Source organism: Pipra filicauda, unplaced genomic scaffold (genome assembly GCF_003945595.2).
Source record: "Pipra filicauda isolate LSUMZ 115617 unplaced genomic scaffold, ASM394559v2 scaffold74_size2892960_pilon, whole genome shotgun sequence".
Classification (NCBI taxonomy): Eukaryota; Metazoa; Chordata; class Aves; order Passeriformes; family Pipridae; genus Pipra; species Pipra filicauda.
Window position 1 is genome coordinate 1,611,781 of NW_024104920.1, and position 23,669 is coordinate 1,635,449.

At 39.4% G+C, this 23,669-nt stretch overlaps 1 protein-coding gene across 2 annotated transcripts in view; it reads right to left on the reverse strand.

Moving 5' to 3' along the window:
- The window catches only part of BMPR2 (bone morphogenetic protein receptor type 2), a 108,579-nt gene that overhangs the window by 50,376 nt on the left and 34,534 nt on the right, over positions 1–23,669 (reverse strand). For both annotated transcript variants that reach the window (XM_039389632.1, XM_027731565.2), the window contains exons 2-3: positions 4,269–4,442; positions 2,801–2,980 (exon numbers count right to left, since the gene is read on the reverse strand). In XM_039389632.1, the coding sequence (XP_039245566.1) occupies positions 2,801–2,980; positions 4,269–4,442 (354 nt within the window). The remainder of the gene's footprint in view (positions 1–2,800; positions 2,981–4,268; positions 4,443–23,669) is intronic.

The window sequence follows — 23,669 nt, forward strand, 5'->3', positions numbered from 1 at the left end:
GTCCAGCTACATCTTTCAACACACCACTGTTAATTGTCATACAAAAACTGCATCCAAAAGGCTGTATAAAGTAATTGTTTTATTCCTTCATTATTCTTCTGGATGGATTTAGCTCAATAACCTAACTATTCTGCTGTTTCCACAGATCCTTCATACAGCCTTCAAGGAATCATTTTAAAAAGAACAGCTACAATTTTCCTTAATAATTAAACTTTAAATTGACTAAGGGCATCAGTAGTGTTTACAGGTTCCATTAGTTTTTAAACTATAGCTGAATTTACACTTGTTATTCCAAGAACTTTTTATGCTGTGTGATTTTACTGAAAATCAGAAGAAAAACATTTACAAATACTTAGGCTTCACACAATTAACTGTACACCAGTCACCTCTGTTTCGAAATTTCCAGGATCAAAGGAACAGTTCTAGGAGGCCACATACATTACTTTCTGTCATTCAAGAACTATTCAATGTGCACCACTTTTAATGCTTTATCAAAAATACAGATGAAATAGTGTTCTTACAGTTCACAGGCAATAGTGAAATAACCTTCTGCAGAAGATTTCCTATATGACTGTGACAGGTTCAATTTTATTATCTGAAAGGTGTGTAGCCTGTGCAGCTAAGCTTACTAATGCCCTTGGAGCACTCAAGTTCAATAGAAAGGCTGGAAGAGGGCCCAAGTAAGGTATCTAGTAGTTAACACAAAGCTTCCCAAAAATTCCATTAAAACTGAATTTTGCCAAAGAAAGAGTGCTGTTCTCCATGTTCAGATGGCAAAACTGAATCTTACAGCACCAAAATGGGTTCTGGAAGGAGTTGAGAGGGCTGAAAAAGGGACCATGGAGACTCCAGCACTTGGAATGGAGGTCAGTAATGTTGTAGGGGTCTGTGTGCCACAGCCTACCCATTCTTTCACCCTTCCAGCTTCCTAGAGCATCCTCTGCCTCCACAGTGCTACGAGTGTTCGGGATATAAACGGTCAGGAGCAGCCCCATCTCTGTGGGATGTGTGGTAAATGAGGCCATCGGTGCTACTGGAATGGCCCATCTCCATCTCTTTACAAATAAAACACCAGAGTGGCAAATGAGGCCATCTGTGCTACTGGAATGGCCCATCTCCATTTCTTAACCTTGTCAAAGCAGACAGACAACTGTGCTCACAGCAATCTACTTTGCTTATGCTTATGCCTAAAGCCACATTTGCCTATTATGAAAATGGAAGGTGACACAATAATACAAAACAGTTTGAGTCAGTAGAAATGTATGCTGCAGCACTCAATTACAGCTGGGTGAATTAAGGACTGTGTTAAATTTAATCCCCCCCTCACTTTCAAGTCAACATAAGATCTTTCACTATTAAAAATTCCATATAAAAATTATTTGAAGATCTTATCACTCAATAACTGAATTAATTCAGTCTGTAATTTCTACCCTTGAAGAAGCACAAGTCATTTTGTAGGAACCTGGTTTTGCTATTTTGGGGGGACAGAAAGGGACAGGGAATTATCTTTACACTTTTTGTTCCTCCTGTCTAATCTCCCTCCACAACACTAACTCCAGTCACATTTGGGGAGCACAATCCAATGACTACTACAAGAGTCAAGTAAGAGTCTGTTCTGCATTGTGCAGTGCTGAGCTGATTCTAAATGGTGACTATTTACTGGTTCTACAAATAGCCTTATCGACCAAAAGGCACCATGTCTTATCAACTTTCTTTACCCATTTATATTGTATGCACTTTCCCAGTAAAGGCTGTTTATTTTTTAGTATGCCAAGCCCTCGTTTTGATCACACTTGTTTACAAATACTCCACCCTACAGCCATTTTTGAAAGCATCAGTAATTAAAGCATCGGGATCTTCACGCTAAAGTTAATTCAAATACTATCATTCCTAAACACAAACTATTCCTTTTGCATTCTACAGCTCTAAATGCTACCCAATTAAAGACATCTTCATTTACAAAACACTTTCCATTGATAAAGAACTCTCAACACACGGAGCAGTTGTGTCTCCCTTTACATACCTAACTGTATTTAATTTCTCTTTCACAATTCTTATTTAGAAAAGGCTATCCAAATGTTTACGTTAGGCCACTAACTCAGCCTCTTTACAGGTTCTTAACTCTTGGAACACAGCACAACAGTGTGCCTGCTAGTTATGATCGTGCTTCTGTCACAGAAGGTAAGCATTTGATCCCTTGATTTAGATCCATGTGTTATGTTGATTTTATAACAGAAAATTACGTTGCTCAAACCAGTATTTCTGAATATTATATCAAAGTTAACGCCTACCAGAGATATGCAAAAGAAAGAAGTCAGATTTCAAAGCACTGTAAGACTGTTGGAGAGAATCTCTACAGTCTGATATAAGACCGGTTCTACCACTCCAAGCTACCTGTGCACCATGACTGAACAGACAGGCCAGACCATCCAAAGGTGAATGAACCTACTGGCCTGTTTTTAACAGAAGTCATGAATCCTGAATATCCCCACAGGCTTATGAGCTTGGGCATCCAACTATCAAAACACCCAAGATCACAGACCATTTTGGAAAACGTAATCTGCATTCAGCAGTCGCCTATAGAAACAATCCTGCTGTAAATATTTAGCTCAGTCTTTGTGGAGCACTGTGGAATATATGTGTGATAAACTTTGTAAGTGAAAGCTCTGTTCTGCTTGCCGTCTCCGTGGCACATAAATAGAAAAGTCACAGGTTTCACATTTAACAGTACCATGAAAGAAGCATCTTTCTCTAAGACATTTAAACCACAAAATAGCATAGAGGGAAACATTTGACTTACTGTAAGGTGTTGTATCAGTAGGATCAGGAGGTGGAAAATTTTCTGTGAAGTTGACATTACACAAGTCCGTACTACAGCAGCAGAAGCGGTATGTTCCATTCTGAATCAAGGAAGGGGTGGTTGTAACTATACACTCCTCAAAGTGACACTCCTGTGGGTCTCCTATATGAGACCAGCAACCTGTAAAAAGAGGCAAATTAAAGAACCTTTTTTAAAGGAAGTATAAAATTTGTTCTATCAAATAGATAAACACACCTATAGAAATCCATACATTACCTAATTAAACATTACCAAGTGGGGTGAAAACAGTTATCATAATCTGCTTATCTGACTTTACTACTACCTTTTAAATCAAAACCTGAAGAATTTCTTTTAGAACTTCCCACAGTCAAGGAGAGGAAACATGGGCAGCAATGAAGGCCAACATCAGAGGTGTCCAGCTGTCACCTTAATATGATAAAACTTGAATTCCTAAGCCTTCAAAGCACAAGCATGCCATTCCCCATTTCTCTGGTACCACAGAGCATATCACCACCCTTTGGTCTAGAGTCTAAATGAATTGTGACCTAGTCCCCTCCCTAGGTCACAAGACTATGTAGTTTGGTGCTTCTTGCACAATTTTCAAGATTCTGTCCTTCCTCACTGTCAACATCACTGGGCTTTTCTACAGTTATTTCTTGGTTAATACCAGGCCCTTTCTCCCTGCAGCAACTGTTCCTTCCCAAGTATGGTCAATGGCAGTTAAATGTCATTTATGCACAGATGTCTGGAAGGCAGAGAGGCAGCAGGGGGGCAGAGGTGAGCAGTCAGTCTGCCTCCTTCAGCACTTTGCCAGATCAAACATGAAACAACATGGAGTACAACTGCACAGCTGTTTGTAAATACCAGCTTTCATTCAGCTTTATACTAAATTAACTTGCATCCAAGTAACAAAGAGCAGAGTCCCTGAGAATGGTAATCAAAACGTCTCCAGCAACTGCAAGGCTCTTGAACCCTCCTACCATCACTGCCCCCACAGAACAGCAGTGAATTGCGCTACTGATCTGGGACAGTTTTGTGGCACAGCTGGAGTTTCCTTTGTAAACAAACATCCAACCAATATGAGTATACATTTTTTTTACTTAATGAGACACTTATTGTTAAATTTATCATTACATCAATACGCATACTGAAATTCAAGAAAGCCATCTTGACATCACAAGCCTCTGGACATCCTAAGTAACAAGAAATTTGAGTGCTTTTTCCTTCAACTGTGCCTTGATGTCTTTGGTTTCTTTTAGAAGTCATTTATTTCAAAAGAACTTTCTGTTCATATTTAAAATTGCTAAATGGGAAATTTATAAGTATGCATTTGTACAATGTGCAAGAAGTCTAGTTTTGCAGCTGTGCATCTTTGTATCTGCTGGCTAGATCACAAAATGTGAAATAAGTAGCAAAACTACTGCTCTTAAACTGAACTGTTCCATACCTTGTTTTACAAGATGTATGTCTCCTTCTCGTGTTTTTTCCCAAAGTCCATAGCAGGTACTACCTTTCATGCACAAAATTGTGCCATTCTCCTGGGAGATTCGGCTCTCACTGATTCCATGGTCCTGCTGATATGGGTCCTTAAATGCACACAGCCGCTCCTCACTCTGGGTGGCTTCAGACAAAGAAAGAAAAATAATTTTCGTCAGTGATTCTATGCATAAAATATTAAGGAGGATTAAGGTCTTCTGGAAAGACACACTGAAAATCATCCTGAATTATATGTATCCATTCCTTAAACTCTACTCTCACAGACAGAAATAAAAATGAGGTTTATCCCAAAGTTACTTTCATACAGATGACAAAAAAAACCTCGACAGATGTCACAAGATGAATGTGCAAATGTCTGAAGTTCATAGGTGCTGAATAAAAACTTCATTGCACAGTTTGCCATCATCTGCATCGCTTGTCCTCAAGCATAAATTACAGAGCTATTTGCTGGTTTCTCCAACAACTGCAGGTGTTACCTAATTGTTTACAGATCCTAAACCAAGATGATCTTTTTCAGACTGCACTACCCAGCCCAGTGCCTACTGAATTCAGAGGGGTTTTTCCACTCTCTGGCTATTGACCTAGCTCTTCTTTTCCACATGACCCAGCCACTGCACTGACATTTACTGCTTTTCCTCAGGAGCTGATCAGTTTGGGCTCTTTCACACAACTTCATTAATGACCAACAACCAAACTAGCAGAGTAAAGCCCCTACAACTGACCAGCAGGTCTGGGAAACACTGCCAGTAAACAGGAGCAACACTGCATGTGAAGTCTTCCTGTGGAATGTCCAGCAGCAACATCATAAAAGATACAAAGAGAGCACAAAAATAAATATCCCCCCTCCCACCTGAAACATTCTGGGGGGTTTTTTTCATTAAAACAAAACTAAAACCGCCCACAAAAAGTATCCTGATTTTTATTTCATCAATAAATTTCAAAAATGTAGTATCTTAACAACTCATATGTTTGAACTGCCTCTGTCATCTTTTCTTTAGGAAGAATAAACACATTTAAAAAATAAATTCTTCAAAAAGGCAAGAAGTTCAAGATAAATAAATCCTACATTTGTAGTGAGTACATTTAGAATATTTTCATTCTTCCCTTAGTCATTTTATAAAATGCATGGAAAGCCAGGTGTGTAAATACAAGGCACTTAAGTATTATTCAGAAGTACAGCTCAGCAAACAGCCAATCACAGTAAGAATTTGTACTAGGTTATTTCAACAACTAGATTTCATCCAGTTCTTTAACTCCCATGACAGCATTGGTAGCAAAAAGATGCAAGGTGAAGTAGATTGGTCTTTTGGGAAAACTGATTTTGAACTTAAAATAAAATTACACTATATGTGATTTTAAGTTATGAAAGGTACTGTATAAAATAGTTCCTCACAGAGGATTTATTTATTTTATTATTCTACAGCACTGGCCCCAAAGAAGCCATTTTGCAGCAAGGCAGACTTCCTGCAGAAACACTTCCAGTGCATCCCCAGTGCGGATGATTGGGTAATAAAAAGAAAAGCCAAGAGACTCAGATGCATGTGTCTCGCTTCCAAGGCCTTTGCTATTCATTAAGGAGTCAAAATTCATAATTCTTTTACGCTGAGGCAACCATAAAATGCTGCACCACCAAGAAGAGCATTCAGTCAGTGTCTCCCAGTTTATTCTGTGGCTGCAGTAACTAAAATAGCACAACTTAGCTTATTTTTCTAGTGGTCTGGTAGGGCGTGTATGAGCAGTTGAGCTGCACGTCGGCTCAGTGGCGGTAAAACTCTCAGCTGAAGAGACAAGAACTTCTTCAGCCAGTGTAATTCAATCACTTGCAGCTCCACGTACCCCAAGAACCTGGCTGGCAGTCTGTGCTACTCACCCACCTCTGCACATGGGTCAGTGCACTATTAACAGTTTACATTTAGAACTTTAGAGCTTTGCAGTGATAAATACATTTACTATGAAGCAGTACTTGATAGTCAGAAACTCGGTTGCCTAAATTTCGTATCCAATTTTTTTTTAAATCTAAATGGGTAGAGCTAGTCAAGTTACTGAGTACAAAAAGGTCACACATTAACAGCCAGCATATGCTGCCTCCAGCAGTACTTGCCAGTTGCACGTAGTAGTTTTATTCTCAGGAACAGCTGAGTATGCCAGGCGTGAAGCATCTGTCCTGCATTCTCTGCTCCATGACATGGGACTGGCCAAGAAACAACGTATGAAAGGACAGTACTCCACTGCCGTAAGGGAACTGGAGCTGACTAACTTTTTGAAAATCAAAAGAAGAAAAAACTATCAGAATTAAAATTTTCAAGACTAAAAATGGGATAGAATTACACAGCCTTGTGAAATAGGGCCCATCTGCTCCAAGGGACACTAGGAAGGTTTTAAAATCCATTGTGAATGACTGCTGAGTGGGGCTAAGGCCATCCAAGATGCTGGTTGTTTACAAAATGCTCAAATTGCTGCAACATAAGCCCTTTCATAATTTGACTTTACTGTGAAAAACAAACTTAACAGAATTTATGAAACAGACACACGAATCTGGTTTCCTTATTAAAAAAAAAAGTAATTCCAGGAAAGTCCACTTTCATAATACCTACCTCAATAGGTTTTAAAAAAAAAAAAAAATTTAACCTCTCGATTAATGGAAGGGGAAAAAAACCCCCAAAACATTTAGGTTTTGCTTTATGCTCAGAAATACAGTTGCATGTGTCATGTCTGTTTTCCAGAGTCTGAGACAGCTTTAATTGCTAGCTATTCTGGTCTCTTCATCTTTCTATAAATCTCTTAGCATCAAGGTTATGCAGAAGATACTTGAAAAAAGAGAAGCTGTTAACCGTCATGCTAGATGCTGTCCAACTACACACTACAGAAAATATGAGCTGCTATCAAAGTCTTTTCTGATTTAAAAGATTTACCTTGCCCTACAAGAATACCTGCAGAGGGGAGGAAGGGGCAAGCATGGCAAAATACAGTTCACGCCGCTAGCAACCTGTCTATCAGTTTTCCAGCAAAGTCATAAAAATACAAGTTAACTTGACACATTTTACTGTCAGATGATCTCAGTGGGAAACTTTTCCAACAAAAAATAAAGGTTACTCATCCAACAACTAGAGTTTTCATGCTGATCACTGCACATTCCTGCTTCGATTATAACTTAGAGTAGAACAGCCCCTGTGGGAGCAGTACCCACTGCAATACTCTGCTGACCCCTGCCCCTTCCCTGATGGCATGGAACATCTGGAGAACAGGGGACACGGAACAAAAGCTACTTTATTTTTCTCTATGGCCTCTGTAGGTTCATTGTTGAAGTTGTAATGCCGAAGAAAATCGGGTAGGGTGTTCAGATGTACAGAAACCATCTTGAAGAACAACAGAATAGATGAGCTGCTTCAGTTTCTTTGCGTGATTTTGGAACATTCCTGCTCTGGGAATCTGGCAGTAAGGTTTTCTTCTTCCAGGCAGTGGAACCTAGTCAGATCTAAAAAAATTTTAGTATTGGAATATTTCTAGGTCAGGTCTTGAAAGCCACCTCTAGCCTAGAGGAGTACGCCTTAAACTTTGCCCAAAAGAAGTAATACAAAATACTACTACAAAAACAACACAAAAGTGCTGGAGTGCCTGCTTCAAAGTTTACCAAGTCTAACAGAAATCTTACTCTTCCGGGTAAAATATTGTGGCTTATTTGGATTTATGCATGTTCCCCATGGATTACCTTTTATGTCAGTTCTCAGTCATCACGGGAGCCAACAAGTATGCAGGCTGCTCTCTGAGCTCAAACACATCTACCTGTCCCTTGGGAGTTGTGCATCTGCAACCTTTGAGGGCAGCCACTAACACTCTCTGTAGCAGCTTAGCTGGAAACAGTTCCAAAGCTACTGCTTCCAAAACTCAATGCTTGGAGATATTGAAAAGCCATCTGGGTATGGTCTGGGGCAGATGGCTCTAGGTGATCCTAGACTGGACAAGATGACCTCCAGAGATTCCTCCCAACCTCAACCATTCTGCAAGGCTTGCAGGTCTCCAGGTACTCAGTGTGCAGCAACTGGTCAAAAATTATTCTTCAGCTGGGCTACCTGCCACTTTTTGCCTCCAAGGCAGGCAAAATGGTAGGGTAAGACTAGAACTACTGGATTCTCTAGTTTGTCTTCAGTTCAAATAGATACAAACCCAAGGAAATACCTTAATGTTAAGATCTTCATTAAACAACAAGAGCAATTAAAATAAACAACTTATCCTATAAAGACTGAGGCTCCTGCTCCATTTGATACCTCCAGTTCACTTGTAACCTGTCAGAAAAACAAAGGGCAAAGCCCCAGCAGACTCATGTGCTCACCAGGCACAAAGGCCCCACGACCAGCTCACTGTGCAGAGCTCATTTCCTTACACATTCCACAGACCCAAGATGTACCAGCAGTGTATCCTCAAATCAGCAAATGCAGAAGCCATTTACAGATGAAGCTATAAACTGTATCTGCCCAGACATGAAATGTCCCAGCACACAAACAAAACCAAGACCTAGCACCAATAAATAAGTGGTGGCACAGGTTTCACAGGACATCTGCTGCATGGCTGAAGTCGCCTTTCAGAGCCCTGAATTTACCTTTATAAGGCAGATTTCATAGTAAACTATATTTATTCATCACAGAGAACTCATTATACAGTCAGGTCTTTTCTAATTCACCTTTAATGAAAGACCATGAGAGAGATGTTGAAACAAACAAACGGCAACTGAATCCCTACATGACATACGCCACTGGAAAATCTGCTGCTACAGACAACTTCTAGCTTCTAGCTCTACAACAGCTTCTAGCTCTGTTGCTAGAAGCAACAGAGAGGCTGACACTGAAAAGGACAAAAGTAAAATCCAAATAAGAAATCATGAAGGATTTATAACGAAACGCCAATTTTCCATTCCTCTTGAACCTGGGTACCAGACGAACTATGTCAAAATAATTCATTAAAAACTGTAAAATGAACTCAAGCTTCTGTTCTCTCATCCAGCAGAGGCTTCCAACAAAGACAAAAAGGGAAGGCACCATTCCCAGAAGTTGTACCAAGGGAAAAACTAGTGACAGCATAGCAAGCTCATCAATTCCCTATCATAAACCAGAGGGGGAAAAAAAAAAAGAGTTCTGTTGCTCTCCAGCCCATTTTACACCTCTGTTTATACAAAACCACACTTTTCTATCCAGTTTCAAAACCATTCTTAAAACATGAGTGGCATCAGAATTGAATATAGGTGCTTCTTCAAGCAGTCATCTAAGGAACAGTAAATGTTCTCAGCTTTCCTGCTTGGCTGCCATTACTGGCGAGTCTGATCTCCGCACACTTAACTTGAAGAAGATTGTGAAAATTTATTGTCTTATTCCAAAAGGAGAATGGGGAAATGACTCCATTAAATTACTTTCCTGAAATTATAAAGGAACTGGGAATTCTCTGTAGTTTCTCAAGTCCATTCTGGGGCTCAGTCTTACTGCCACAACACTCCGGGGGCATGGAGCTCATCCCCATGTGACTATCATCCAGTCTCAAGGAAAAGGACCAGGGCTTCAGGAGTTTCCTTCTTGGCATATGCCTCAGGTTTTTATACGATTTACAGTCTTAGCACTAACCAGTTCTACCATCAACAATAACAAAAAATATCTGAACATTATCACAGGAGAAATACTATATAGATGTTTTCAGTATTTTCTCCCTGTAACCACATTGCTGTTTCCAACTGCTCAGAAACAGAGAACTGATTCACACTGATATGTGAATTCTGAATGTCTGTTCACTACAAAAACACCCTGTGTTTACTATTTGAATATTTGCCTTTTTCCCCCGCTAAGATATTTCTGAACAGCAAAGATCAAAAGAAAATTACAAGTGTAACTACTCTCTGTGTCAGAAATCTTTTGTGAGATTAATATACAATTCATCCATACTAGGATGAGTTTAAACAAATGAATATGCTGTTCTTGCTTTTAATACATTAATTCTTTCGCGATCACTTTGTGTTCTAGGAAAACATAATTACTGAAAACAATGAAACAGAAATACCAAAAGTTACAGGAATCCAACTGCAAATCCTTAGAACATGAGTCATGCTTTCATTAATAGCATCGGAAGTCAGTTCCATTAGTACTTAGTTGACGCCTCCTGACCTCGCATCTATTCGATGCAGTACACAGAATTCGCATCAAGCGCAAAGGGAGGGGGAAAGGAAGGAAAAAAGGACTCAAATGTTACTCAAATGCTACTCCATGGTCTACTTGTTTGGATTAAAGATAAATAAATAAATAAAACATTTGCCACTTTGTGATTAACGCCAGGCAAAACATTTTGTGATGCAACAGTCACAAATAAGAGTCTGAGATAACAGTCAGAAGACGAACTTGCACGCAAGGTACAAGAACAGGCTTGTGAGCATCACAGACCACACACACGGGTATCGTGGTGGTAATTACACCCAACTGCCTTCATGACCATATAGGTGAAGACTTGGGAAAAAAAAAAAAAAGAAAGAGAAGAAGTTTTCCAAGCATTTGTTTGCCTCCAGTGGGATTTCTTTAAATATAGGCCACCATACATTCAACCGGGAACCTCAGTAGGCTGCAACAGATTTGTTTATAAAGACTGAGGTTTTTTTCTGTAACTTGTCCTTTCAATTAGTCAGATTTTCATCAGAACAGCCATAGACACAAAACCTGTTTTATTTTGGCCCTGTCAGCTTTCTATGGAGTTCTTTTATTTACACAATACGGGGAAACATCATTGCCCTCGAGGCAGGGTTATGAGATAGCATGTGTCTTCATAATGCAAACTATTAAAGGGAAGGTGATTAAAGTATTGTACATCAGGAGGCTCCTTTGAGTATTTCTTTTCAACTACTGATAGCTAAATTCTGGTGTGATGTACAGAGAAACAGAATCTTGAAGAAATCATCACTTAGCAAGCACTCTACTGCTGCTTTTTTCATCTTTTTCTCCTTAGAGGTTTTAATAACAAATATTTCTAAATGTGTATCCACTTACATTAAAATGTATCACAAGCGGATGTCTTTTGAAGGAAGCCATGCTTCACCAGACAGACCACCCCTAATACTAACTTAGAGTGGGAGGAAACTAAACTAAACTAAACTACTGGTAATCTGCCGAGTATTTACGCTTCCAGTACTCTGCTTTGTAGCATGTCTGACCAACTGCCCAGCAGGGATCTGTGCTGACTGGTCAGGAAATGACATATATTGTCTGCCTAGGATTAGGCATAAGGGCATGAAGGTCTAAACCAACCCAAAATGGCCTGCAGACTTTCTGAGTAAGAGGTCAGGAGCAGCACAGTGCAACCCATAGCCAGGGAATGTCTGGTTGGGCACAGCCTATTGCTTTACAGCAAACTGCCATGTCAAAAGTCCTCCAGGTGGGCTCTGAAAAGCAACCACTAGATCAATATTTTAAAGACATGAAGATGAAATAATGGAAGCTTGCACAAAAGAATACAGTAGAACTTCAAGGAGGGAGGCAGGAAAGTAAAGAAAAATGATTCAGAAATTTGCATCTCCAGTCATACTTTCGTCTCCTCCTAAGAAAAGGAGAGTAAATAAAAACATCACAATCATTATTTTACAGGACATATTATGTACCTCAAGATTTACTGCAAAATATATTTTGACAATGAAGCCCTTACAGTTTATACTCAGTGTTAAAATCTGGAATGATCTGTTCACAGTACTGCATGTCCTTAGCCTTCGTTGATGACAATTATTTTGGTTTTGTCTGCTTTTGCTGTGTAACATCACAGTTTCAAATGCTGGCAATTACACAGAGCCAAGGCTTTGATTGAGAACTGGTGCCAAAACTAAAATAAATGCTAGTACTGATACCCATTTTGAAGTGATTGACTGCACATGCAGATGACAAAATCACTTATGTTCATTACAAGGTCCTTTGCCCTCAAAACAGCATGAGACTAGAAAATTTAAGTGTCTTTTTTCTGTACATGGATATACTTTCATCTTTCCTTCTCCTCAGTCTAGCCTTCAAGGAAGCAAGTCTGAAATCTGTTTTCTTTCCTTGCTCCCTTTCTAACACTGTATTGTCTGCTGATAAATGCTACAAGCAGCAACGGAGACGCCAGCCTTTTCCTGTTGCATATTCTTCAACAGGGCTTGGGTACATTGGTGTTCCAGCCTCCTTCTGAAGAACCAGTGGTCTATTAGCACTAAATTAACACAACAGAACCAGACCATGTGGCAGCTGTGTTGTGGCTCTCACGCTGTGCACCAAGTTTGCACTTTGCTTCCCACCCAGGCACTGCTGTCTTGCACCACCGTGGTACATAGTCCATGGCCTCCTCTTAGCCCCATCTGGGACCAGCTGACCCTTCTGGCACAGACCCACTGCCCCCTGGCCACCAACACGTGCCCCCCTTGCAGCCCACTAGTATTATATGCCTTTGCCCAGATGCACTCACCGTACCAGGAATTTCATTAACTGGAATTGATGTGAAGAGAGAGGTATGGAGAGGCCAAAAAGTAAATCGCCAACTCAAACTCTTTACTGAAGGCCTGTTCTCCTTTTCTCCAAATCTACTCTCAAAGGAAGTGTTACCTTAGAAGAACTGAGCTTAAGCAAGAGGAGTCACACAGGAGAGAACCAGGATGGCAGAGATTTATTGCTAGCAGTTGAGAAATTACGTAGTTCCCAAATGCTGCCAGATGTTATGAAAAAATACCTGAGCTTACTGCCCATAAACTGTCACTGCTTTATTTCTACAACCTTCTAAGTGTTTCTGAGGATCACTCGACCACCTCGCTGTGCAAACCTCACCCAAACCAGACATTACCACAGATTCAAAATTCCATCCATTTAGCAAAAGCTCAAGGCATACTGGCAAGAAAGATAGCAACACCTGTGGTTTGGGTCAAAACTCAAGAATTTCAAGCAAATTTGAACAAACCAAGTTAATACTGTTACTGTATCAGTATCAAGAGGCTGAGGCATTCTTCAGCTAATATGGGAAGAGATTTGAGCTGAATCTATAATGAGGATATACCTCGTTGGCTCAACCAGGGTCAGAGAAGGACAAACTGCAGAATTAAAACCAAGTGTCCTGAAGTCTCTACTACAGCCGTAACAAGGTGACCTTTGACTACCTTCACTTAGGCCACTAATCAGAGCTTCCCCCACCTTATAAGATCTCCCCCACAATGTATATACATCTAAACAAGAATCTACCTCTCTCAATGATTCAGCATTTTCCTTAACACCGTTTTACAGTTGTGTTCAGCTGGTATGCAGGACATTTGTTTTTATTGTGTAAGTCTGTCTAGTCCAGCAGGCTTCTTCCTTCCATCTTTATCCCCTCTAATAAATTCCCATTGATTTTTAACTAGACAGAATTAAAACAAAATGCACGAAACAAACAGGTAGTGGAAAAGGTTATCAATCTGTCCAATATGAAATTCCTAAATATATCACCTGCTAGCTGTGAAAAAAACTCTTTTGGTATGTTACAAAACAGTAACAGTACCTTAGTTCAGGGATCACACAGGACTGACAGCATTTTACCACACAACTTTTCTATTAAGAAACAGCTAAAGGCTTTACAGCAAAAGACTACAGCAGGTTTTTTAATGTAAAAATAGTAAAATGTCATGGCATTTTAGCATTCACTTTCTTAAGCTCTGAAATACTCATCTTTCTTACCAGACTTCAACTTACAGCCAATCCCAAAACCTTTACATTTCATATTACAGCAAAATCCAGTCAGTGTGTCCAATGTGGAAATGCAATGGTCCACGCACATTACAAAAGTCTTCTGAAAAACCTGTCAAGCTCAAATACTGGAAAGTAGAAGCAAATTAGCAAAAAACATGATTTAACCATTAAATACCATGCAAGTGTCAAATCATGGAATATGTTCAACACTCACTTAAGGGAGAATCTAATCTAAACACGTTAGTGGAGTACAAAGCACAAAAACATTTACTCTCAACTCTGAATGCTTTTTTTTTTTGGAAATAATCTAAGAGCTCCCACAAAATTAATGAAGTAGAAGAAGAAGATTTTCTGTGAGGCATCACATGGCAGAAAGCACCTCGTGGCTTCCAATCACACTGACTGGTTTGCACTGTCTTCTTGTCTCAAGATGAAACGATTCCTTATTTTACCCCATGAGCAAACAGGAATTCCAGTCTTTACACATAATTGAATCAGCTCAGAGAAGCTACTCTCAGACTCATGATGTAGAGCAAAAGAAAATTTTTCAACAAAAAGTATTTTGTAAGCCAGCTCTAATGTATGCCTGCCACTTTATTTAAGTATTAGTCCAACTCACGCTAAAGGTTATTAAGGCCCAGATTTCTGGAAAAGCACAGGGAAGGATGTAGTTGGCTTTCACTGGCTCAATGGGATTTCAGACATCTAACTTCTCTAGGTCTCCTGGAAAAATCCCAGTCTACATTTAATCTGAAAACATGAATAAGTATATTACAGGATTTAAACAAGCCTAGCATTTTTCAAATTATTTTTTTATATATCTTTCAATTCTTAAATTACTCCATTCAGAGAAAAAAATAAGTAAGTTCATGTTACTGTTTAGCAATTATGTCAGAACAGAAATCACCACAGCCTTAGTCACACATAATCTTTTCCAGTGGCCAGTGCCTATTCACGGAACTGAAAAAGCCTGAATTCTTTATCTTTGCCCTAGACTGGAGTTCAGGGATTTTTTTTTTCTGGGTATGAGCGTCTGGCTTTTGTTTATCTGGGCTGTCAAAGTGAAGTATCTGCATGGAATAACACAGGAAACTCTGCAGCAAAAGCAACAGTAAGGCAGACTAATGATGTGGCATTTATCCTCCAAACTCAGATGTAACAAATTTCCCACAGCAAAATCAGTTATTTCAGAGTCTACTTTAGACTCTGAAAAGTCTAAAGGCCTTAAAAAAGGCCTGCTGCTGGATAATCCAACACATGTAATGTACTCACTTTTCTAGCTAGCAAGAATGCCATTGCCACTGCAGGTATACTGAAACATTTTCCAGAGAACTCTTCAGTAGCTTAAGTTTGGAGAAAGACAGTACCCATACTGCCCTGTCTCTTACAGTATATTACAAAAATTCTTCCTGTAAAGGTTTTTAGGAAGCTTACGCTACTGGCAATACACTGAAACATTTGAACGCTGGCAGACATTCTATGACCTGAAGCTACAAGGAAATTAAGCTCTAAAATCATAATCATATTTTGCCCTCAGAAATATACATTATATTATCTTCTGACTGACTACAGAAGCTTAATCTATTTGGCTTTGGAATCTTGAACTCTGAAGAAAATGACAAGAGGAGCAAGAGGCCGAAACCACCTTTCATCCTGACATACTTTATGAAGGCATCAAGCCTCTCACCTTTTCAGAATTCCTTCAAGGCCTTTAGTACCATGCCACTGAACATCCCACAAACCATTGTTAATCTTGAGTCAAGAGCAGGGTCAACATGACAGCTCCCTGTGCACCTTAACACAGCCAGTGAAAGGTGAAAGCCAACTCATGCAGAGGACGGACTATTATCAAGGACCAGTAAGAGATCGTGGGCTGCTACAGGAACTTGGGACCTACTTCAAACACTCCTAACTTTGTGTTCCTTAGCTGAGAGAAGGTATGGAAAGAATTGTCAGCTAAAGGTATTTATGGTGTTTGTCGAACTGGGCAAAACCAGAAAATATTGACTTTTGCTTCTGTTAGACTTCAAGGTTATCAGCCCACTGAACAGAGGTCACCATTCATATATTTCTTGATGTTACAGTGCTTACATTGTTAGAAACTTATGGGCACAGCACCGAACTATTTAAAATCAACTCATACGTTTTCTTCATACGTTTCTTCATTTCCATTTAAATCTCTGTTGTAGGCAACAACAACCTCACTGGCTAAGAAGGTGATAAAAGCAAACTTTTGCAAACTTCCTACAGTCAGAAGAATCAGCGTCTAGTCAAGACAAGCTCTTCATTAACTTCTGGTTTCTAAACTTAGGCAGTTAAGAAGGGTATGGTTGGTACATGCACACCAGCCCAGAGTACTGAACACACTTGTTTCAAGGCCTGGCTTCCACGTACTGAAGTACAGTACGTCACACCAAGGAAACAAACTTCTGGGGACAAGGAAACAAAAAAAAATATTTTAAACAGCAGAGGACTGTTTTTAATTATCTTTGTTGATGCTAATGAGAGGAAACATGGAAAAGGGCACTCCCAAAATACAGACACTCAAAGAAAAGACTGTAATCAACTTGCTTAACATTCTACATTGCACACCTGAGGATGATGGCTACAGTTGTGCTCAGAAGACCATCTTAACTCCTCACCCCATATATATGTACACACCCCCACCAGGTAGCACAGGTTAAAACTCCCAAGACACGGCAATAGTGTGAGCAGAAAACATCAGGTTCTCCAGGTCACTAGTGAGCCTCATTCACCAACCAGCTGTTCCAGGGGCGAGCACAGAGCCAGACTGTGCTGGGGCTTCCCCACACGCACCGTGGCTCTCTACCACAGACACAGACAAGATAAGCATTTCAGTCCATGACTTTTAGAGTTCACACTTTTTCTGAATCAGACCTGCTTTAAGGACAGGAAATAAGCACAAACAGCATCTTAGCATTTGGGACTACTAAGGAAGGAACAACACCAAATCTCATATAAAACCAACCAAAACCAGTGTAGAGGCTTCACAATAGCAGAATTTAGCAGCAAAGAGGTTGTTTCCTCTACGTTTTCACTTTTTTTGAAAGACTTTAGTCTTTTGACAGCACAAAGTGCTATATACATTTATTACAGGGAGACTGAACAAATATTAACTGGTTGAGTTAGATGTTTTAGAAGTAAAGCTATGATCAAACCCTACGTCAGCCACTACTGAGAATGTTTTAATTTCTGATTGGGATCACATGGTTTAGTGGTGAACATGGTGGTTCTGGGTTAATAGTTAGACTTGATCATCTTAGAGGCCTTTTCCAACCTTAACAATTCTATGAGTCTATGAACTGATGATTTTTTCTCTTTAACGTGAACTAGAAACCTTAGAAAGCAATATAACTTGCAGCAAATATTTAAATAGCAGCTTTAAATAAGTACATGAGTTAATAAAACTGATCTGAATTTATTTCCTAGCAAACTGGCTCTAGTTTATGAAAATTGAAGTATAACAGTGAAAAACACTCATGTTTGCACATGCATTATTTAAGTTACATTTCTTTATAAAAAAATACAGTGTTGTACAGAATACTACATATTTTAAATAAGCCATACAACATTATGAAATAGCTTTGGTATTCTTTTTAACAGAATTGTATCATGGAAAACTTACTTGCAATCTCTCTGTAAATAAGAGATCCTGATCCAAACCTGAATTACTTGACATGGTGATAAGCCAGATAAGGACAATTTCTGGTGATTAAAACACAAATCCTTCCAATGTTGAATGAATTTAAGTTCAATTTTTTTGCTAAACAGTTTTAAGACAGACATGCCTTTTTTTTTTCTTTTAACATAGATATGAGAAAAGGGAAAAACCCAGAAAACACTCAACTCATAATCTGAATATGTGTTTTAGAGTCTTAAGGCAAGATATAATTTATTCTACAATATACACTAAACACATTTACAGGATCAGACAGGTTTTCAAAATCTCTGAGACAAACTAATACTGCAATCAAAGGATTAGCAAACCAGCTGCCTATATACCATTACAGCTGATTATCATAGACTGTAGACAGCTAGCTTACTTGGAAAGTGCTTTCAGGAATACTGCACTGCTGCCAGAGAGAAGGGTATAGTAGGATAAATAATAACTCATTATTTTATTTAATATACATAAAACCGGACACTTGTGCAATATAAATTGCATGATGTTTTAGAAAATCTTGTTATAAACTACATTTACAATAAAACCTGGCAAAATGGAGAAGTGAAGACACTTATAAGACATTGCCATTCAGAGCTAAGGATGCCATGCAGTGAAGGTTTGACTTTTCAGTCTTCTCCCCAGCTCTTACTAAAAACTAAATGGATTCCATAATTCATCTTATCATGAATCCTTATACATGCCAGGACAAAATCATGGAAAGAGAAAAACTGAACAACTTGGAAATTAAAAGTTTTATCTTCAAAATGTTTTCAAATAGCTCTTGAGTTCACATGTAGAAAAAATTGCAAAATATAAACTTCCAATATCCCTCAATAAAAAAATTGTTATTAAATAGTCTTCAAATAGTTTGTTATGTCCAAACAATTTTCCCTCCTTAAGGCTATGAGAAAGAATTATTGTTCTTACTGGAGACTGAGCTCTTTCCAAACAGGAAAGCAGCAGAACTCAGCATATTTAACAAGATACTGAAGTGTTTACAGCACTGCTTACAAAAAAAAAAGGAAAACATCTTTAGTTTTTTACTAACACTTCAGCTTCATGTTCTTTCAACATCTTTATGAGTTGCACTACTGGTAATGAGACAATGTTTGCATCACTCCAACTTGATACAACTACAAAGGAAATACATAATTTATTATCTATGAAGAAAATTCAGATGTGGATGGAAATTATAGTAGTGATTTGTTCATCTAGTAAAACCCCTCCTTTCAGATGACACTGATGCAAACCCAAAACTAGTAACCGAGTTCATCTCTCAGGTAGTTGGTAAAAGAAATAATGTTAGCAGAGTAGAGCTGTATCTCTCTATCAGAAGTATGGACATGGCATTTTTTTGGCTGCATACGGTTTACTTAGACTAACACTGGCTTTAGTCTATGTAATTTGAAATTATATATTGAATTCTGAGATTCCTGTACAGGGAGAAAAACAGGATCATCTTGATCACAGTTTCTAGCTATTGATATGGCCTCTGTATCTCAGAAGAGGAAGCCAAAGTCAGAATTTCACAGCCAGTCAAGAGAGGACAGACTGCCTAGGGGTAACTACAGAAGTGTAAATATGCACCAGTTATTCAAAGTATGGCTTTCCAGAAAGCTTTTAGATTAAATAGATTATTCCTCCCCTACTTGCTTCTTCTCTAGTTTGTCTTCTTTCCCTCACCTTCTGGGGATTTAAAGGTCTTTGAACATCCTGTGTAGGAGATGAAACAGCCATTCACAGTTTTTAAATGCTCTATCTGAATGAGCAGAGTAGTTAAAGAAAAGAAGCTTACCATAGTTTTAATCTCAGCTTCTGTGTTTACAATATGGTTACTCTCCAAATCTTGCTTGCTGTCTCTATCCCATAATATTGAAAGGTCAGCCTCTCAGGTTGGTAAGCAAAATCTCCTGAAATCTTCCTCCCTATCCATCCACCCAAGTAAAGATTCCTAAGAGAGTCTACGCACAAGTACATCCACACCACCTTTGTCTTCCTTATTTTTAAAAGCTGTATTTTCCATTACACCTTGATTTTTTCTAAATCACAGTTGCACGTCACTGAGGACAATGAGGATCAGAAAACAGGAAATACTTTGATTGATGTGGGGTTTAATGTTACCAAGTCACTGTATTAGTCAGGGACCAGAAAACACTAACAGAAATTAAAGTGAAGAAGATCCCAACAATAGAATCAGTTGGATTTCACAGAGGAAAAAAAAAAGGAGCTCATGCTCTGCTTCATTAATCCTTTCCCCCTCGTCCTCTCCTCTAATTAGTATGCCTAAGGGCTCTCTGAGAACACTGCACCATAAGGATGTACAACACAGGTATTAATGCAAAATTGGAAGTAAAATAATGAAAATGTTCTTCTCTGTAAAGAGAAGAACAGAGCACAAACCAAGAAAACAAAAATCCGGGACAGGTTATCATTTTAGAGTAATAGCAAAGGAAAACGAAGGAAGTTCAACAAAGGAAATGTGCAACTGTTACCATCTGACAATAAGCCAGTGACCACCAGTTACAGAGGAAAAGGAGACACGACAGTTCTCAGGCTTTGCAAAAATACTAACTTGTAACTGAAAAACACAGTCAAGATAAGTACAAGGAAATTCAACAATCTCTGAATATACTAAGTAGTTTACTCATAAAACACCATCATCATAACAGGAGTATTTGGAATTTAAAAGCTACTGAAGCAGTGAGTGCAGAATCTGTTCCACAACATTTACGGTTCCAGGTAGGTTTACCCCAGCGCAGAGTTCATTATTAGGTTCCCTTCCATGTCCCTGTTGCACCCCTTAAGCAGTAAGGTTCTCTGTCTTATCCTTAAAATGCTTAACCTTGTTGAACTTCCACCTTACCTTTCAAAGTCCTACCACATTCAGTACCCCAAGTGATTTTTTTTTCAATCTGCTTATCATTTCCTTGCCTGCTCTTCCCCTGATGTATTTGACAGCAGATGCACATTTCTCCCATAAGCACCACTACACCTTTTTTAGGTCACTCTGTATGTGCAGCACAGTTCCTGTGAGCAGCTGCCAAGTCACAGTCACTCTCTTCATTTCATCCAAGCTTGTGCTGAAATTAATTTCTACCAGAATGTAAGTCCATGATGAAGAAATTAGTTCCCCCTTTTTAAACCACTGAAAAGGCATCAACAAAACTCCCATACTAGCAGATGCATAAAGCAGATGCAGTATGTGTGGCATTCTTCAGCCTGTGACTTGGCCTCCACACTTTGGCATTTTTTGCCCTGAGTCATTGTACTGTTTTTATAATACTGTATTTATAATTCTGCTTATAAATAAACTGAGACGGCATCCAACTCATGCTTTCATCCAAGTACCTATCAAAAATATTAAAATAAGAAAGATCAAATCTGTCCTGGTTATGGTCATGCTGACTTCTATTACAAAGTGCTTATCAAAGTCCCTAGAGTCAGGAGAAGCAATTCATTCTCTCATTTCATGGGATAATACACATAACTCCAGGATCTGAGGGAAGGAAGGCAAGCACATTCTAGAGACCTGTCAAGGCTACAGTAATGCCACTGGCACAAGCACCCACCGTGGAAGACCCTGTTGGTGATCCCGGGTGAGCCTGCCAGCCAAACCCACAAACTGAACTGTAGGGGCTCAGACTGACACGCATTCCCACAGGGATGGCCCCAGCACCGCAGGCAGAATGGCAGCAGTGGAGATTTCTCCTGCATTGGTTTGGTTTTACCCACGGAGAAATATTTGGCAGTCCCCTCCTTAACCCTATGTCTGCTCTACGATCCAGAGACACCAAATGCTAAAGAGAGCAAAAGTTCTTTTTTTAGGCTCTATCCTCCTCTCCTGCCCATCATAAAACACTGCTTACTTGTTATTTTCAATCAAATTTGACAGAAAAGTGAAGACCCTCATGGATACTCATTTCTCAAGAGTTCAATGAAAGCACGCTGGGTAGAGGCAAGTGGCACCAGAACCACTTCAGTGGAAAGAAAAGGTGCTTGTTAGGCATAAGGGATTTTACAGTTTAAGGAAAGATTACTTAAAAGTGCCTCCTACTTAATCCCAGCACGGCAGCTCTCAGAGGACCTCTGGCAAACAGGACATTCCCAATTTGGCCAGAGCTTGTCTCATCACCACATTTCTAATCCACATTTCTCACTTCTGTAACTTTTTAGCATACACATGTAGCTGTTTACACTTTACTTATATTGTACTGAGGTTGTTAAATTCCAGTCAGGTGCCAAATGGCAGCATTAGAGCCAGATACGGTGTCAGTATCTGAAGCTGAGAACCACTGCTGAGGTCTCTCTGCTCCTCCTCAGCACAGCTTCCCAACCGAGACCAGTTGCAATGGAACGGGAAAGGAAATGGAAGAAGTGCCACCTGCAGTGTCTTGCTGTGTTTTAATCTGAAATCAGCCATACGCTCCTCACAGCAGTGTCTGTTTATCAGGCATTACAAACAACTGAATCCTAAGGGATCTATGCACGCACACCCCCATCACCTTCTGCTGAAGCACACACTAACACTAATCCCACGCTGGCATAAGCAGCATCTTAAAAGAGTCAAGAATTTTGTCCATTAAAAACCAAAACTTACACTTGGCAGTAGGATGAACCGAGCAGACATTCTTTTCATTTTATACAGTTTTCTTGAGATGCATAAACTGATTTATAAGATTCCACTTCGGACACCATTTAAAGCTAAATGAGTCTGAGGCTGTCAATTTTTATTTTCTTAAGCTTTACTTCTTATATGTGTTCAAAGAAAATAAGTACTGAAAAACATCACTGCAAGCATCACTATAGCAACTGCAGCTCTTGAAACTTCCTTGGTGCAACACACTCAGATTCCAGATGGAGCAAAATGCCAAGTCTATCTTGCTTTTCTAAGGAGCCTCTCTTTCCCACAAAGCCTCCAAAGACTAGCAGGGACATCAGCCACAGAAGTTGCTCTTGCAAAGACCACACAGACGAATAAATTCACCTATTTTCACAGTTCTGAAAACAAATAAAACAATCAACATCATGACATCTGCACCCAAACGCCTGCATGAAATGTCACTAGAACAAGAAAAGAGTTATGCAAGGTATTTATTCGAGTCCCTTTACAACCCAAGGGTTGACCTCATTAAAGTCAGAGGCAGTTTTGCCACATATTTCAGCAGAGCCAGAATTCAACCCTTCATGGGAGGTTTCCCTGGTAGCTCAGCTCTTTGACTCACCACATGGCATCCAGAGTATTTTGTAGCATTTCACTACACCTGCTGCCCATCAATTCTGTCTTACTACCTGGATGCAATTTGTAGAAAAGGCTGTGTATCCTTGAATCAAAATCTTAGAAAATAATAACAGCAAACGTACTAAGGAGATTGTAAACAAATCCAGGGTCATTTTATTTCTAGGAAGAGACAGAAGACTGGAGTAAAGGCATCATTGGCTTCTATTTTTTATGCAGCCATCCAGGGAGGAATAACAGATAATTGTGTATTTTGTTCGTTGGTTCCAGCGTTCTGCATGTAATTCAGTGCGTTACAGAAGCAAGAACAACCAAAGGATAATTTCAGGTGCCACTACAAACTGTAACTGCCATCATAATATCCAAGTGAAAATTAAAACACCATAAAAATGCATCAGTTCTCCAAAGTATTCCCATCGCCAAAAACACATGGGGAAAATGCCAACAATGAAAACTCCTTATAGATTCTCTGGTTTGGCCCGTCTTCTGAAAAATAATTAACAAGGCATTCATCTGGCTCTTGTCTAATCCCTTTCTGAGTTTGCATAAGTTCCAAGGTGAACCTGTGATATTTATTGCACCTTCTGGGCCTGAATGAAGTGGCAGGACTACGGTGCAAGGAAAGATGAGTAATCCACCACCGCTAACGGCAGGCACAGATGCCAGCATTTACAGGCTTCTTGCAAGCCACAATTTTCAAACAGCAATATGGTCATGTACCAGAAACATCGT